Genomic DNA, 19,412 nt, shown 5'->3' on the forward strand with positions numbered 1-19,412 from the left:
CACTGAAATAGCTGTTATAGATATGGTCCATACACTCAGTGGTCAAGAAAACAGAAAGCATTATGGAAGATAGAAAAGACACCACAAACAAACATGTAGAGATGAAAACTACAATGTCAAGAGAAGAAAAATACACTAGATAAGATTAAGAACATATTAGACACGACAGATAAAAAGATTAGTGAATATGAGGACATAGTAATAGAACTATTTAAAATTAAACAGGAAAAAAATAAAAAATATTTCTAAAAGAACTGATAATGAGCTGTGACACCATTTGAAATAGCCAAATATACATGTGATTGGTGTTCCAGAGAAGAGGAAAAAGAAGAATTGAAAAAATATTTAAAAAAATAATGGCTGAAAAGTTTTTGACCAGGGATCCAATAATTTTAATAAACCCTAAGGCACTAGATACATGAAGGAAACTACACTAAAGCCCATTATAATAAAATTGCTTAAAACTAATAATGCAGAAAAAATCTGAAAGGCTAATAGAGAAAAAAGGATACACTGTGTGAATAGGGAAAAAAATAAGAATGAGGAGAGATTTCTTGTTGGAAACTAAGGCCAGCCAGAACACCCTAGAGCAGTATATATCAAGGACATGTAAGAAAAACATTGCCAATATAGAATTCTATACTCTTCAAAAATATCTTTGAAAAACAAAGATGAAACAAAGAGTTTAAAGATGTACAACAACTGAAAGAAGTTACCAGTATCAGGTCAGTACTACAGAAAAATTAAAGGAGGGGCTTCAGGTAGAAGAAAATGAACTCAGACGCTTGACTATGAAACAGAATGAAGAACACTGCAAATAGTAAATATATTACATGTTTTCTTATTTAAAATTTCTTTAAAAGATAATTGACTATTTAAAGCAAAAATAAAAACAATATATTGCATCATATGTTTTAGACCAACATGTATTATCCTAATATATAAAAACCCTGGGTCCCTCACATCCACAACGACTGGAGGCTCGACCAACCAGAAGTCAGACCTGCAGTCAGCGCTGGGTTGCTGTGGTGACCCAGCACTGACTGCTGAGGGGACTGCGAATCAGGCCTGGAGAGAGGCCTAAAGAGAGAAGCAGGGTCTGATCTGTAGCCTCCGTGGCAGCTGTTGATCAGCATTTGCCTCTCTCTTTCTCTCTGGGTCTGGCCAGCAGCTGCACCTCCATTTCCCTCCAGGCCTCCACTGGGGCTGCTGATCAGCCCTGCCTTTCTGATCAGGCCCTGTTGATAGCCCCAGAGATGCTGACTGTCATAGAAACTGACCAATCAGAACCAAATCTGGGTGAAGGGGAGCCAATGGCTGCCTACGAGGCAGAGCTTTTGATGCTGACTGGCATAGAAACTGACCAATCAGAACCAAACTGGCCAGCAGAGGAGGGCAGTTGGGGGTGAGATCAGGCTGGCAGGGGAGGGCAGTTAGGGGCAACCAGGTTGGCAGGGGAGGGCAGTTGGGGGCAACCAGGCCGGCAGGGGAAGGCAGTTGGGGGTGAGATCAGGCTGGCAGGGGAGGGCAATTGGGGGTGAGATCAGGTCGGCAGGGGAGGGCAGTTTGGGGCGAGATCAGGCCAGCAGGGGAGGGCAGTTGGATGGAAATTTATTTTGACAAAAAAAAAAAGAAAGTATACTGCTCATATACTATACGTGAAGAGATGTAATGTACTTAAAGTTAGACTATATTAAGTTTATTAGTAAGATGTATACTATAAACTAACTGCTAAAAATACAAAAACTTATAAACCAAATGGGGGTAAAATGAAATCATAACAAATAATTAACCTAAAAGAAGGCAGAAAAAGAGGAACAAAAAACAGATGTGACTATCAGAAAACAAACAACAAGATGGTAAATCTGAACATAGCTATATCAGTAATTGGATTAAATATAAATTATTTAAGTCCCCCAATTAAAAGGTAGTGTCAAATGGAATAAAAAAGTATGACCCAACTATATACTGTTACAGTACATATTTACTTTGAACATAAAGACACAAATAGGTTAAAACTAAAGAATGGAAAAAAATGTTCAAAACTAACATTAATCAAAAGAAAGTTAAACTGCTATATTAGTATCAGTTTAGGTAGATTTTAGAGCAAAGAATATTACCAGGGATAAAAAGGATCAGTTCATAATGAAAAAGGGATCGATTTATTAGGAGGACATAAGAATCCTAAATGTTTATGTATCTAATAAAAGAGATTCACAATATAAGCAGCAAAAATCTTACAGAACTGAAAGAAGAACTAGGTATATCTATAAATATAGTAAGAGATTTCAACACCCTCTCTCAATAATTGATACAACAAATAGGAAGAAAATTAGTAAGGACATGGAAGACTTGAACAACACTATCAAACAACTTGACCTAACTGACATTTATGGAACGTTGATTCAACTTGACTAGGTTAATCATTCTTTTTAAGTACCCAGAATCATTTACCAGGTCAGAACATAGTCTGATCCATAAAACAAGTCTCAATAAATTGAAAAGGATTCAAATCATACCAAGTATTCTCTTATCACAATGGCACTAAACCAGATATCAATAACTGAAAGATTATCTAGACAGGAGTATATTTAAATTAAGGCTGGCTATGTAATAACTGTTGAAGTTGGGTGATGGGTACAAAGAATAGCTCAATTATATTCTTTCTACTTTTTTATGTGTTTGAAAGTTTCTATAATAAAATGTAATAGAAAATGAAGAGCAGACACTATTATTAGCACATGTACCTTAAAAAAATTGAGAATCATAAATGTTAAATACATGGGATGCAAAATGGCACAGCCACTTTGGAAAACAATGTAGCAGTTTCTTATCAACATAAATGCATCCCTAAAATACCACTAAATATTTACCCAAGCCCAAGAGAAATAAAAACTTATGTTCACACTAAAACTGTTTTTGTCATAAAAAAACTAGAAACAAACCAAATGTTTTCAACAGGTGGATTGATAAACAAACTGTGATACACCGATACAGTGCAAAACTATTTAGAAACTAGAAGGAATAAACTACTGATATACACATCAACCTGGAGGAATCTCAAATACATTATGCAAAGTGAAAAGCCAGATTTAAAAATGCTACATGTTGTATGATTCCATTTGTATGTCATTCTGGAAAGACTAAACTATAGGGCTAGAAATCAGATCTCGGGTTGTCAGGGCCTGGAATGGGAGGAGGGGTTGACTCCGAAGGGGCACGCAGAGACTTTGGGGGATGATGGAACTGTTCTATACCTTGACAGTGGTGCATATACGAGTATTTGTCAAAATTCATAGAACTGTTCACTTTAAAGGTTTATATTACAGTCTTTAAATTATACTTCAATAAAACCTGACAAAAATAAAAATAAGAAAGGTTGTGACAGCTAATAAGACCAAGACTACAATCCTGTTTCTTACTCAAAATGCCATGTTCTTCCACACCAGTGGTTTTCAAAGGGAAGTCTCTAGACCAGAGTATCAGCATTACTTAAGAACTTATTAAAATGTAAATTTGGGGGCCCTATCCCAAACCTACTGAATGAGAAACTCTGAGGGTGGGGTTCAGCAACTTGTGTTTTAACAACTCCTCTGGGAGATTCCCAATCACCCTAAAGGTTGAGAACCGCTGCTCTACACTATGCGAGACCAAAGAGATCAGCATCTCTGGGAGTAGGGCTGGCATCAGTATTTTTATAAAGTGACCTAAGGTGCCTTTAATTCGCAGCCAGGTTTGATATCCTCTGCACTGGGCCAGATGTTCTCAGCATCCTCATCAGCTGGGGACTGCTGCTGTCCTCTGGGAAGGTTTGAATCCCAGTGTCATTGGGTTGAGATTCTAAAGTTGCCCCTTTACCTGCCCATAATTCATCTCAGGACTCAAACACTGACTTCAGAGCTCACATAAGATTTGAAAGTAGTCTACATATTTTGGAAATTAATCCCTTAGCAGATATATAATTGGCAAGTATGTTCTCCCATACAGTGGGCTCCCTTTTCATTTTGTTGATGGTTTCTTTTGCTGTGCAGAGCTTTTTATTTTGATGTAGTGCCATTTGTTTATTTTCTCCTTTGTTTCTTTTGCCCTAGAGGTATTGGTAAATATATTGCTACCAGAGATGTCTGATATTTTGCTGCCTATGATTTCTTCTAGGATTTTTATGGTTTTACTAGAGGCCCGGTGCACGAAATTCGTGCACGTGTGTGTGTGTGTGTGTGTGTGTGTGTGTGTGTGTGTGTGTGTCTCAGCCCAACCTGCACCCTCTCCAATCTGGGACCCCTTGGGGGATGTCCGACTGCCTGTTTAGGCCCGATCCTATGGATCGGGCCTAAACAGGCAGTCGGACATCCCTTTCACAATCTAGGACTGCTGGCTCCCAACTACTCGCCTGCCTGCCTTCCTGATTGCCCCTAACTGCTATGCTTGCCAGCCTGATCACCCCCTAACCACTTCCCTGCCAGCCCATGATACCCCGGTCACTGCAAATGCCCTCCCTTGCATATTCCCTCTTTATTAGATAGGGTTTTTTCTTTAGCATATTGGACAGTCCTAACTGTTTTGGCTCAGCGGATGGATGAAGCATTGGCCTGCAGAATCAAGGGTCCCAGGTTCGATTCTGGTCAAGGGCATGTACCTTGGTTGGGGGCACATACCCAGTGGGGAGTGTGCAGGAGGCAGCTGATCAATGTTTCTCTCCCATAGATGTTTCTAGCTCTCTATCCCTTTCCCTTCCTCTCTGTAAAAAATCAATAAAATATATATTATAAAAAAAAGAAACATTTAAGATTCCTCCATATCTGCCTGGCTGGTGTGACTCAATGGTTGGGACCCCAGGCTGCCACTGCTGGCAGGGGATGGGGCCCTGGCCAGGCTGAGACCCCAGCCCAGGCTGCTGCCTCAGCCCAGCCAAGCTGAGACCCCTGCCCAGGCTGCCATCTCAGCCTGGCTGTGGATAGCCCGGTGGGGGTGTGCATCTCCAGCCCAGGCTGCCTTCACTGGCCTGAAGATAGCTTGGTGGGGGTGCACCACCCTGCCGCTGCTGCTGGCTGGGTGATCATGCAGTTGGGTGCCTGGCCCTGCAGGAATGAGACCCCAGCCCAGGCAGCCGCCTCGGCCAGGGATCATGCGGCTTGGGTGCCAGGCCCTGCAGGTCTGAGACCCCAGCCCAAGCTGTCCCCATGGCCAGGGGATCCTGCGGCTTGGGTGTGGGGCCCTGGCGGCCTGAGACCCCCCCAGCCCAAGCCGGCTCGGCTTGCCAGGGATCACTCGTGCGGATTGGGGACATGGCCCTGCCTGGAGGCCTGAGACCCCAGCCCAAGCCAGCGCGGCTTGCGAACCAACGCGCGACTTGGGGGCGAGGCCTGGCGGCCTGAGACCCCCCCAGCCCAAGCCGGCGGCTTGTGAGCCATCGCGCGGCTTGGGGGCGAGGCCTGGCAGCCTGAGACCCCCCAGCCCAAGCCTGTGAGGCTTGCCAGGAATCACTCGCAGGGATTGGGGGCGTGGCCTGGCGGCCTGAGACCCCAGCCCAAGCCAGCGTGGCTTGAGAGCCATCGCGCGGCTTGGGGGCGAGGCCTGGCGGCCTGAGTTCCCCCAGCCCAAACCGGTGTGGCTTGCCAGGGATCACTCGCGCGAATTGGGGACGTGGCCTGGCGGCCTGAGACCCCCAGCCCAAAACAGTGTGGCTTGCGAGCCATCGCACGGCTCGGGGGCGTGGCCTGGCGGCCTGAGATCCCCCAGCCCAAGCTGGCTCGGCTTGCCAGGGATCACTCGCGAGTCTCCACTCCCAGCTCCTCCTGCCAGCGCGATTGGCCAACCCAAGTCCCGCCCCCTCGCCTCCTGCTGGCCCAATCGTGGGCGTAGCGGAGTGATGGTTAATTTGCATACTTCCCTTTTATTATGTAGGATGACTTACATTTAAGTCTTTTATCCATTTTGAGTTAATTTTTGTGTATGCTGTAAGTTGGTGGTCTAGTTTCATTTTTTTGCATGTACCTGTCCAATTGTCCTGAGTCCATTGTATGCTTTTGTCTCCTTTGTCAAATATCAATTGAATGTAATGGCTTGGGTCTATTTCTGAATTCTCTGTTCTGTTTCATTAATCTATATGACTATTCTTATGCCAGTTCTAGGCTGTTTTGATTATAGTGGCTTTGTAGTATAACTTAATATCTGATATTGTGATTCATCCAACTTTGTTCTTATTTCTCAAGATTGCTGTAGCTATTCAGGGTCTTTTTTGGTTCCATGTAAATTTTTGGAGTATTTGTTCTAGCTCTGTGAAATATGCCATTGGTATTTTAATAGGGATTTCATTGATAACAAACAATCCAATTGAAAAATGGGCAAAGCACCTAAATAGACACTTCTCCAAAGTAGACATACAGATGGCCAAGAGACATATGAAAAAATGCTCAAAGTCACTAATCATCAGAAAGATGCAAATTAAAACAACAATGAGGTATCACCTCAAATCTGTCAGAATGGCTATCATTAATAAACCAACAAATGACAAGTGCTGGCAAGGATGTGGAGAAAAGGGAACCCTAATACACTGCTGGTGGGAATGTAGACTGGTGCAGCCACTATGGAAAACAGCATGGAGTTTAAAAGTAATTTGCTTTAGATATTCTGGATATAAATATTTTTGTTGGATTTCCAGTGTAAAGCTTGTCAGTTCCTTGCCATTTTGACATATAATTTCTTTGGCCCACAAGAATTTAAAATTTTTTATATATAAAAAAAGCAGCCTCCAACTCACACCCTAATTTGGAAGTCGGATACTTACAATCTTAGTCCATACTTTGCCTATTTCCTCCAAACACTCCTTTTGTGTGTACTAAGGCTGACCCAGATGAAATTGCCAATAACTGATTGTTTTTGGACCCTCAAAAACAACAATTTAATATGGTCTGCACTAACTCTTTGAGGGAGGCCACATTCCTCTTTTGCATTTAAAAAAATTATATATCTACTTCTAGTGCTTACTAATTGGTATATGCCATAAATTTTAGTTAAAAAAAAAAGACTTCACATCTCTAAATTAGGGTTGTCAGGAAGCAAACGGAGGGTGTGGTGATTATTGGTGAGGATAGTTGCTTAAGGCAAAGTCAAACAACAGTTTCTATTGCCTGAAAATTTCTGAGAACCAAAATGTTGTTGAACCAGATTGTTGATATTCAGGGTCAAAAATATAATACCAAACTAAGATTATATTTATGAGGACCAGCACTAAAGACTAACTAAATAAATGAATAAGAAATATAAAGGCAAAATTAAAGATAACTAAAAAAATTTAAAAGGGCAAATCCTTCAAGTTAAAGCAATCAAACCCATAATCATGAATATTTTAATATAGATAAAATATATTTGAAAATTAAGTTTTACTGAGAACCCCAAAGAAAGGCAATTCTTTTGGTTTTAATAATTTAAAGGTTATTTATCTTCTCAGGGTCCCTTTTAATGTAACTTTTTTGATGTGTTGGATCAGTGCCCTGCTTGTAAATCTACCTTTGGCCTAAGCTATATTATTGAAAACAGGTTATCTTCCATTTCTAGTATTGACAAGTCTAAGGAATAACGCTGGCTATCTTCCTAAATTTCTCTATGTGCTCTTCTTACCTACATGTTAGAACTAAATAATAATCGATGACATACCACAAATACATATGTGGCAAGTCTGCTCAAGTTACACCATAACATTAGCTAAAGTCAGTTTAGTCTAGAATTATGGAGATGTAAAAAGCCTGGAGATGAATTCGGTAGCTCAACACATATTTTAGAAGGCAAGAAATTCAAGTTCTCAAGAAGTCATGCAGATTGTCCCCAGTCCAGTCCAGCCAGGGTGGCTCAGTGGTTGAACATCAAACTATGATCCAGGAGGTAACAGTTTGATTCAGGTCAGGGCACATGCCTTGGGTTGTGGGCTCAATACCCGGTAGGGGGCGTGCAGGAGGCAGCCAACAGATGGTTCTCTTTCATTGATGTTTCTATCTCCCTCTCCCTCTCCCTTCCCCTCTTTATAAAATCAATAAAAACATTTTAAAAAATTATCCCCAGTCCTACTGTTGAGAGTGACAGAAATGAAAAGAGAATTCTGGTTTCCAAACTACTAGCATGATATTTTTTCAACTAAAATGCAACAGGTTCTAACATTGGAAACTTTAGAGGCGGGGGGAGAGGGGGGAGAAATGAATCATGAAGGAAATACTGCATTTTGGGAAACTATTTTAAGCAAAAGTTTCTGTTAAAAATCAAATTACAAAGGGAGTACCAATGTTTTGCAGAACACTGAAAAAGAGGCTACTGAGTCTATTGCAACTCTCAAGTGGCATCTCTGGATTAAATTTCTCAGGGAAATTGTATAGGGTTAGGAAGTCCCACAGCACTGTGACCAGACACCTTGATGACCAAATTTAGGAACTTAGATGGTCAAAATGTTTGTTGAATGAATGAATGAATGCAGTGTGAATGAATGTGTTCTCCCAACCATTGAACCCCACACTCCAGCACTGCAAAAGAGTAAAAGATTTCCTCACTTGCCTTGGAAACGGAATTTACTTCGACTCTGCTGTAGGTCCCCAAATAAATAGCCATTAGTTCCTTCGAGAATCCTGAAAGGTTACTAAACTAAACCACAGAAACACCAAATTACAGACAACATACTGCAAGTTTTATAATAACAAATATTATTAGTAGGGAACTTCATCCATAATTTCCTCTAAAGGACATGATGATCACACAGATTAAACAGGACCAACGAGAATAACACTTCAAACGGACAGCGGCCTATTGGAGTCAATCTGCAGAAACACTAAGTGACCAATTCGTCTGAAACTCTGACAGTCACCCAGCATTTCAAAGCTCTCACAGGTCAGTCAGGAACTGCAAGGCTATTCCAGCCCAGACCATGAACCAACCGTGACACACAACAGGAAACAGGCCAGTCTTTCAGGAGGATGTTGAAACAAGTTTATAGAAAGCACAGGTGAATTTTTCAAATCAATTTAAGCTTCTTCCTCCAATCTAGAGTCCTTTTTTTCCTAACATCAAAAGCATCAGATTTTAGTGCCTTAAAAGAAAGCTCTCTCTCTAGGTTTTTCACACTTGAATATTTTCACAGTCAAACAAAGAAATGCCTCGGAACATGAAAGCTCGGCCTCCCCAATAACAACTGACTTGAAACTTGATCGGAATTCAAAGCCTGAAATGCTACCATCAGCTTAATTACAGTTGACTTAAGCAATTCCTCTCTTTTGAGTGAACAGTCCAGATTAACTGGGATTATATCCCAAACTATTTAAACCAGTATTAGGAAACCCTGAAAAATACTTTAAAAAATTAAATAAAATAAATTTAAAATTTCTTACTGCAATTGGACTGAATTTATTTTAATACTTCTTTCACTGGTTGGTCTGATCGGTTGACCAACCTTAAATGAAGAAGTCACTTGGTATTTACATTTCGTCAAGTCTAATTAATGCCAAAACAAATTTGCATTCCTTGACTTACCTGTGGCACACTCCCTAAGTAGCACAGAACTGAAACAATATTTATCTATCCACTTCATGCTCAAAATGTTCACACTATAAATCCAGAGTCAATACTCCATTAAAGGAATCATCAAGATTATAAAACCATTCATAAAGTGTTGATTTCTGGTATAATTATTCTTTCTAACTTGCTCTTATCTTTATTTCCAGAAAAAAAAATTTTGCTAAAAGTGGCACAAGATCAAGTGGCCATGCAATCTATCAGCCACTTCTGACAGGGAAAGGAGGTGCTATAAGTAATGAGGCCAGGACCACAGGTGCAAACTGGGCTGCCTCAGGGAAACCAGGCATGTGGGTACTGTATGCCTCAGAATCCAAGAGAGGGCACACGTTTTCATTCCCAGCCTTCTGAGGGTCGTGGAAAGACCCCAAATGAAGAGGGCCTTTTCAGTCCAAGTCTTGGGTGCCATGTTCTATCTGCTCTCCATGGCATCGCATCCGCTCACTTACCCGACCACCATGTCCTTGGGTCCAGCAGTCACGGTGCAGATCCCGTCCTCGCAGTGCTTCCCCACCAGGCTGTGTGCATGCAGGTGGATGCTTTTTCCATTTGTGACCAGCTGAACAATAACCTTTGCAGGTCCCATATAGTTGCAGATCTATGTAAGAAGCACATTTTAAAAGTGAGTGCATCAGATGAGTGGATGAAAAAACTGTGGTACATCTACACAATGGAATACTATGCTGCGGTAAAAAAGAAGGAATTCTTACCATTTGCAACAGCATGGATGGAACTGGAGAGCATTATGCTAAGTGAAATAATCCAGTCAGAGAAAGATAAATACCACATGATCTCACTCATTTATGGAATATAATGAACAATATAAACTGATAAACAGGGACAGATCCAGAGACAGAGAAGCATCGATCAGACTGTCAAACCTCAGAGGGAAGGTAGGGGAGGGTGGGGGTAAGGGGGAGAGATCAACCAAAGGACTTGTATGCATGCATATAAGCCTAACCAATGGACACAGACACCAGGGAGGTGAGGGCATGAGTGGGAGGGGGTTAGGGGGTTAGGGGGTTAATAGAGGGATGAGGACACATATGTAATACCTTAATCAAGAAAGAAATTAAAAAAAATAATAAAAGCAAGTCGTATTCTAAAACAAACAAACAAACAAACAAAAAATACCAGATTTCTTGGGGAAAAAAAATAAAAGTGAGTACATCTGACTCTATTGCAGTATAGAAAATGCTTAGGACAAGCCAGTAAGTATAAAAAATAGGCTCTGTTTTTAAAAATATGTGATGAATAAATGATGGGATGGAAATACATCAAAATGCTAATGATGGTTGTTTTGTGTGTGGAGGATCTACTATTTGGTAGCAGACCAAATATAATACAGTCCGTACTGTTGAAGTTGGAACAGCACATCTTTAGGATGCTGTTTAGCCACGAAGCACCCTCTTCCTACTAACCAAGAATACATTTTCATCTGCACCTTCATCACAATTTTCAGTCATGAAAGCTGAGTAAAAGATCTGTCGGAAGGGAACTGGGATTGATGGAGAATGGAAATCACGGGAAGGAGTGATGTGAGCAGGCGCAGTGCATCCAATGTCTCTGCCATGAGATAGGCAGGAGAGTCTTGCCAGGGACCTGGCTCTGAAGGTTGTCAATGGACACCCCAGCTCACAGACTAGGGTTGCAGTGATTGGTTAGGAAACTTGAGCCTGGCACTCTCTGTTATGAGCTCCGATAACTGAGTTACAGATGCCCAGATCATAGTAGTTTTCTTCAATTCAAGTAAGTGCGCTTCCAAGGTGCAAATCCTTATATCTGACACAGATTGCACTCTTATTCCATAAAATCAGGTTTTCCCACTTAAGGTAATTTATCTTTTTCACTGTTATACCATTAAAGTGACAATTCCACTAAAAAGGAAACAGCAAGGGGATGATTACATTTTAAGCAAAGGGAGGTTGGACAACCTTTCTCCTCTAGTTGGTCCTCAGACCCTAGAGCAGACCACAGGTTCCTTCTTTGAGAGAATCCCAAAACTAAACTCATATTAACAGAAAAGACCAATGGCTTTAGTTTTTACTTCCCCAACTCCTATGAATCAGAATCCTGTCATAAATTCAGCCAAACTGTTAGAAATACATTGTAACTCCTCAAAGGGTGACCAGCCATCTTAGTTTGCCCAGAACTGAGAGGGTTTCCCGGCACACAGGACTTTCAGAGCTAAGAGTTGGTCATCCTATCTCCGAAACTCATACTGCCTCTTTTCGAGGAAGTGCATGACCTAAATCCAGGGTCTCTCAACTCTACAATCATTAGAAATATTTTAATCTGCACAAGCAGCCTTGAGCTCAGGTGGGGAAACAAGTGGACAGGAATCCCATCTGGTGAACCTGAGGAAGAACCTACATTTGCCTATAAAATTTCTTGGAAACAGACTTTCAACCAGTCTGCTTCTACTAGCATATCACCGAACAGATGCAGATTTCCTTGATGCAGGATTTCATTAGGATTTTTCAGCATGGCTTCCCCCCGCCCCCCTCCCCCCCGCCCCCACCGCCCCAATCCAATCTCTCATTGCAAGAATTGAGAAGTTGATATGAGCTGGGATTATTCCCCAGGAGGTTTTGGGGGAGAGACTACCCTCTAACCAACAGTGTGGCTCCACTGGAAACCTTAGGGCTTGAACCTTGACTCAGAGCTGCGGCAAGAGTTTGCTTCAGAACCCTCTAACCGGCCTTCCCAAGGACCACGCCACCTGTGGGTGTGGCCTCCCGTCCTCGTAGAGCCAAGCTCATCACAAAAAATATTTACGATTAAGTCAGGTTTTGACCACCTCAAAGCACAAATAAACAATTTCTTAAACAGGCATAGCATTTAAAAAGCCCTCTGGGCATAACACTAATTATGAACTTAATGCTTTACCTTTTATAACAGGCAGAAAGCCTTTGCCCCTTCAGGACAGGACAGGGGATGGAAAGTACTGGGTTTGCTCCAAAGTTGGCTGTTGTCCCTACATACTCCCTGGATCGCTGGGGCCAGTTTTGCGTTTGGTGCTGACATCTGAAGTTGGTCTTTGTTATATGAGGACACACTCCACAGGGGCTTCTTCAGCGGAAAATGAACAGTGGAAGCAGCGCTAGATGGATCATGTAATCCCGCTTTTTAAGTGCACTAAGCACAGAAATGCAACAGTGTAAGGCATGGCGAAATGCTTCACTTGGGTGAAATCAGGCAGGCTTTCCACCAGAGCAGGACAACAGAAGGAATCCAGTGATGAAAGCCCAACCACTTTGGATATCTGGGCCCTTCCATGTCACCACTAGGAAGGAATCAGTCACTGAAGGGAAGAGGTGGGAGGTGTCCCCCAAAAGTACTCACATCTTTTTCTTTCTATGACTTCACGATTAAAGGGTGGCAAGAATGAGGAACTGGGTAGTCTCTGAGGAAAGGTACCTGAAAAATCTGCCGGTGACTAATGCGCTGAGCCATTTGAAAGAGTTCAGGTCGGCATGGCATCATCTGGTTTTTACACAGACCACAGAGCAAGGACAGGGAGGCCCCTGGGTTTTGTGGACTTTCCAAAATACTGACTGAGAAGAAAGCTGAAGTGTGAGACAGAAAACACATGATACTATTTTCAGGTTATATGGTGAACTGGGATGGAGAGGGAGGGTGTGATGTACTTTATAAAATGCCAGGATAGCTGAGAGCTCTTTGCCGTTGATTCCGAAATTCCTTTGTTTTATGGAGAATGTGGGTACTTTTTTCAGCCTCCCTCTTACTTTTTTTGAATAGCAGTTCCCTTGGAAGTTAAGTTTATAGAAAGCAACTGTATCTTCCAGAAAGGTGGAATCATTTTTGAAAGAGTCTGAACATAGCAGGCTCTTAATTAAACACTAATGGCTCAAACACAAGGTAAGTTTTCAGTTACAGACAAGGAGACACAGATGACAACTTGAGTAATCAGCTATCAAGGGGGCATTGTAAGTGCAAGTGCTTGAGGGGCAGACGAGCTGGGTTTAAGGACAGGTCTGTCATTTACTAGCTGTGGCCTTGGGCTGTGTTCAATTCCTCATCTGTAAAATGGGGATAGTAACCGGACCTTACAGGTTTGTTGTGAGGATTAAATACGTTAATGGTTAATGCATGTAAAGTCTTTGGAACACTGACCAGTAAGTAACAATAGTAGACAAGTGTTACCTATTACCTTTTTTACTACTATATTGTACTTCTCTACCCAGAGATCTGTAAATAATACAACTGCCCTGAGATGATGTTTTAAAAAAAATCCTGTCTAAAGGCAGGTGGTTAGTATAAATGACGAATGAAGGCCCCTTTTGTCCCTAGGGTAAATCTTTTTTCCAGAGTGTCATATTTTATTGGGCTTCGTTAATTTTCTAGTCATAATTATGTTACTATAGTAACAGCTGCCCTTCTTGGGGGCGCTCAGGATTCTGTGGCTTCCTTGATGAATTAAACTTTTCTTCCAGGAGCTTCATGACTCAATACCTCCTGATGACCACAGGCTAGATCTGCTTTTTGAGTAAGAAGTAGAAACCAAGGTCTCAGATAATACCAAACTTAGTCAAATCACCTCCTTTCATTTAAAACAACTCTGCCATGCTTTGGCAAAGTACATGACTAAGAGAAGTAGTCTAGAATTTTCTGGGAATCAGAATTCGAAGTGGCTAGTTTGCTTGCTGAGTAAATGTGACCCTGTCACTCTGGCAGAATGTAGAGTCAACATGAAGGTAAGATGTGACACATGAAGTAGTTCTTTTTCTGCGTAGTTTTCCTCATGAAGTGACGATGATGATGGTAATTAAAGAAGAGGAAGAGGACAAAAGCAATGTGGTTAATTCCAAGAGCTCAGAGGCCAGGCTGCTGGGCTCCAATCCATCTGCTGCCAATTATTAGCTGGGTCAACAGGGAAAGATGGTTAACATCTCTGGATATCAGTTTCTCCACCTCTATATGAAAGTAATAACACACTTGGTTTCATAGGATTGTTTTGAAGGATTAAATGAGCTGATACAGTGCTTGGAACCTAATGGGATTAGCAATCTCAAATATCAACTCTCCTATCCTCACTGATAACCAAAATGTGTCCAATTATTCAATGATTATTTATTAAGCCCCTGTATGTTTCATGCCCTGCAGTAAGTCAGGGAATGAAGGGATACAGAGTGAGGGCAAAACAGACACAGCCCCTGTTTTGGGGGGAATTAAAGAGTAGGACGAATAATAATCAGAGAATCTCACAAATAAACGCAAATGCATAACTGTGAAGCGCCGACAAAGGACATACTGTAGGGATCTGACTGGGTCAGGAAGTCTGAGAAAACTTCCTGAAGGAGCAATGAGGGCTGAGCTCTGGAAGAAGGACAGGAGTGGAACGAGGGGAGAGGTGAGTAGGAGCCGAGGGGCTTGGGAGCAGCGTTTGGACAGGAAGAGCAGCACGTGCAAAGGCTCTGTGGTAAGTCTGCTTATTCGTCATACTCGCCACCACTTCTCAGTTTCCTTCAGTGGTTCCTACCCCCTGGGGGTGTCCCTTCCTTCTCTTTTCTACCTAGAACCACCCACTTCTCAAGGGTAAGACCTAATTCTCAGTCTTCCATGACACGCTCCTCACCACTTTAGTCCACAAAACCCCACTTCTGTCCCGTTCTTTGGGACTATCATTAGAGCAGGACAGGAAAACTACAGGCAACTTACTGCGATGAGAAGATGATAAAACCAGGTGGCAACCATAGGGTTCTTGTCTTACCTCCCTTGCTTGTTAAATCCCCAGAGTGCACACATCTGTATGTCCTGACTTACTGTTTTTTTTGGAAGGAAAGGGACCATGTTAACTCAGCCAGTTTTCACACCAGCCCTGTGGATGCCTGTAGTGGTACCCCATTCCACAGCCGAGGAAACTGAGGCACATGAAGACCAAGTGAAGCGCCATCTTTCCTATAACTGGAGTGAGTGGGTGGCCCTTTAAACTCGGGTGTGTCCACCTCCAAAGCCCATTCACATTTTGTATTGTACTGGGTACCACTTGGCTTGATCACTTTTATTCCCCTCTGTCCAGTCTGCCCAATGTTTTGTAGTTCTCCTTTGCCTAGCACAGTGTTGGTACATGACAGCGATTCCTGAAAAACCTGTTTTCTGGGTTTTGCTGGTGTGTGTTGTGAGAAAGAGGTCTCAGAGATTGTTGGGAGGTGGCAGAAGAACACTCTTTCAAGGAACATCACTCCTTCATAAAAAGCATCATGTCACAGACATTATTAAACTACGCATAGATTCTTCTCTGTGAGGCTGCAAGTTAGAATATAATAGGAAGAAGGAGAGGGCGTGGAAGAGAAGAGTGAGGGGGGGATGAGGAGGGAGAAGAAGAAAGTAAAATAGAAGAAAAGAACGTTGTTATAACCTATTTTCTTTCAGTGATAAACAAACAGTCAGATTTTATGGTTTCTCCTATGTTGAGCACCCAGGAAGTACAGAATAACTTTTATTAAACAAGAGAGTACAGAACCATGTCTAACACAGTCTCTGGCGCAGAGCAGGAAGATGCTCAGTAAAGTTAATTCTTTCTTTCTTTCTTTTTTAAAGGCAGGGGATTTCAGGTTGAGCCAACCTGGGGTCAAATGCCAGTTCTTTCTTTTTCCAGCTCAGTGGCCTCTCTGAACCTCACGCCCCACATCTACAACATGGGCCAACCACGTGACCCGGGAAGCAGCAGTCTCTTTCCTTCTCTTTTACGTATGAGCAGCCTGCTTCACCCCTGGCCTCTCGACGACCCTGTGAGGCAGACAGTGCTGGCATGATCACCCCCATGTGGCAGATAAGGAAACAGAAGTTCGGACAGATGAACAAGTGACGTGCCACAAGGTCAGACAGCCATGACACAGAGGACCTTGGGATGGAAGGGAGGTGCTCCCAGCAAGGTGGCACGACAGGAGAATACCTCTGCGACCCACTCACTGCTGACAGAAGTGCTCCCGGATCTCTGCTGGTTCGTTCCCATTCTTTCACCTTGTCTAATGCCCTTACTTCTTCGAACAGCATATACAGTGCAGTTGTTAGGCTGGATGAGAAGGGCAAACTGTGCCATTAAATACAACAAAATGGGCTAAGAGGGTCTCATCAACTAGGCAACGAAGACAAATAAAATCTGTGTGTACGTATAACTCTGCTTTGACAGTTTGAATTTTCTGTCATACTTTGACCTGGAATTACTTTTTTTGTTGATGTTCTATATTCAGTTTCATTACATAAAATATAGCTTTTTATAAATTACGCTTCTTTCAGAAAATCGAGGACCACTGTTGCTACCTCCCAAAATTGCTAGGGACTTGGACCTCAACAGGTGCCATTACCTCATTAATAAACTACAAATAAATCCTTACCCTTTGCATGGCCCAGTTACCCATGGTTGCTAAAGAATATGGGAATGAGTAGATAATTTGTAACTTATGGAGGAGTCATGCTACACATGTTTATTTATAAGCCACTTGTTCGGGACGCTTGGGTTTATGCTTAACAGAAAATAAAGTTTAAAATAGTGGTATTCTGGTACCATTTCTTTTCTACATCTCTTTCCCCCCTTACTACATCTATGCATATTCTCATTTTTTTTTTTCTGAACAAAGCATAAAATAGATATCTAGTCAGACCTCCAAAAGACATCCCAAATTGAGTTTTTGCTCCTAACTACGTTTCCTGTGCGCACCCCTGCCCCACAGCCCTGAGTGATCCCGTTCAAGTCAGGTCATGCCAGTCTCCTTGCTTTGCTCAGTGTCCTCCCAGTGAATGATTAGTACAAGGGGACTCATTATATTATTCTGTGTCTATATGACTAACATCTTCCACGATAAGAAGATAAAGGAAAACAACCCCGCCCTCGCCGGTTTGGCTCAGTGGATAGAGCATTGGCCTGTGGACTGAAGGGTCCTGGGTTCGATTCCAGTCAAGGGCACATGCCTGGGTTGTGGGCTTGATTCCCAGTAGAAGGTGTACAGGAGGCAGCTGATCAATGATTCTCTCTCAAAATTGATGCTACTATCTTTTTCTCCCTCTCCCTTCCTCTCTGAAATCAATAAAAATATATTTAAAAAAAAGAAAGGAAAAAAGAAAAGAAAAACAACCCCAAACCCTCCAATACTTTTCCATCTTAAAAGCCAAAGTCTTGACCACAGCATACAAAGCCCTGTGCGCTCTGGCCCACCTTTTCCTCTTCGATTTTGTTTCTTGCTAATCCCATGCAGCCACACCAGCCTCCTTGCTGTTCTGGATCTTGCCAGCTCAGCTCCCACTTGAGGGCTTCTGCGTTTACCCAGTCCTCTGCCTAGCAGCCTCTTTCCCTGGATGTCTGCATGTTCTCTAACCTGCTCCGGGCTTGGCAGGAACGCCATTCTCTCAGGGAGGCTCGCACTGAGCACCCACTACCGGCTAAACTTCCACCCCTCCCACGCTCCAATCCCTGCTTCTCTGCTCTTTCCCCTGCTTTATTTTTCTCCCTGTGTTCATTACTGCTTAACGCTCCACCTTTTACTAATGTTGATTGTTCCCCAGGAGAAGAGAGGCTCTAGAGAGTAGGGACACCGATTTCTCCCCTCTTATATCCCCAGTGCTTGCAGTATTTGCCATATTGTGGGCATTCAATAATTAATTCTTTAGTGAAGGTGTGATTAAATAACTAAGTCATGATTAAAATGTTATCTGTGGAAGGCAATTTTTCAAAAGAGTTGTGTTAGGTAGGGGGTAGAAATAAGGTAACTATATTCATTCTTTTGTTATTTTGTCTTTTTTTAAAGGCTAGATCCTAGTGTAGACTCTCAGTAGGCTACTTAAATTAGGATGTGTTATTATATATCCGAGCAGAACATTAGCCTAAGTTGGCAGAAGGCGTCTGGGTGGGGGCGCTGAGGGGTAGGCATTGCGGCAGCTGTGAGAAAGTGAGGGAAGGTGACTCTTGAATCATCACCTCTCAAAGTCCAAGACACCCCCCTGTCTTTCCCTCTTCCCTCCCTGCGGCTGTTGCCCAAAAGGCATTCTCCCATTGCACTGAAGTCTTAGTGCCTCACTCAACCATGTTCTCCATTCCTTGCCTTATTATGGCCCTCGGGGACCTAGAATTTACATTTCTGATTCACCCCAATTTCACAGTTCCTCAAACCAGAGGCACTTTCTCTGATGTTCACTCTGGTGACTGACAGAAATGCCCCCTCCCCACCCCGCCTGCAGGACCTTATCAGAAGCAGCGCAGGGATTTACACCTCCAAGATCGCAAACCCATGCAATAAAGAGCACAGCCTCTGCAGTCAGACAGCCCTGCCCTGAATGCCGGCTCCTCCCACTGCTAGCTGTGCGCTCCTGGGCACATCGCCTCGCTTTTCTGACTTGTTTCCCACCTGCAGAATGTGAATACAACTACACACTCATCCAATTTTCACGAGGATTAAGAGAGATATTTTCAAGTGTCTGGTACAGTTCTTGATACAGAGCAGGTTCAAAATAAACGACTGTGCTTCTTGTCTCTTCATGCCTTAAGCACATATTTGTAGTTGAGATTCCTTCTGACTTTAATGCGAAGACGGAAACCATTGCATGCGAGTCTCTTCAATTGCTCTTCTGCTTACTGTAACCCAGGCTCAAAATGTCCCTATTTTATCAGATATCCTCTCCTCATTCAGAGAAATGGAGAGTTGTTCCCTTTTCCAGGGCTAACCACTCTGGTCTGGCCCTTAATGCCATACTTATGCCAGACCTCCTTGAATTACCCTCCTCTTGTCCAAAAGTCCTTCTCTTTAGCCCACAAAACACTTACTCTTCTCCCTTACTCTAAACAATCCCTTTCCTGATAATGATGATGGCAACTGTAATGGTTAGCATTTACTGAAACCTAT

The 19,412-nt window shown here is 42.6% G+C and overlaps 1 protein-coding gene across 4 annotated transcripts in view; it reads right to left on the bottom strand.

Moving 5' to 3' along the window:
• NFKB1 (nuclear factor kappa B subunit 1) overlaps positions 1-19,412 on the bottom strand; it is a 129,131-nt gene that overhangs the window by 46,678 nt on the left and 63,041 nt on the right. For all 4 annotated transcript variants that reach the window (XM_079774498.1, XM_079774497.1, XM_079774500.1 and 1 more), the window contains one exon: positions 10,002-10,150. In XM_079774498.1, the coding sequence (XP_079630624.1) occupies positions 10,002-10,150 (149 nt within the window). The remainder of the gene's footprint in view (positions 1-10,001; positions 10,151-19,412) is intronic.

The sequence above is a fragment of the Cnephaeus nilssonii genome (genome assembly GCF_951640355.1).
Source record: "Cnephaeus nilssonii genome assembly, chromosome: 1".
In the NCBI taxonomy this organism is placed as follows: domain Eukaryota; kingdom Metazoa; phylum Chordata; class Mammalia; order Chiroptera; family Vespertilionidae; genus Cnephaeus; species Cnephaeus nilssonii.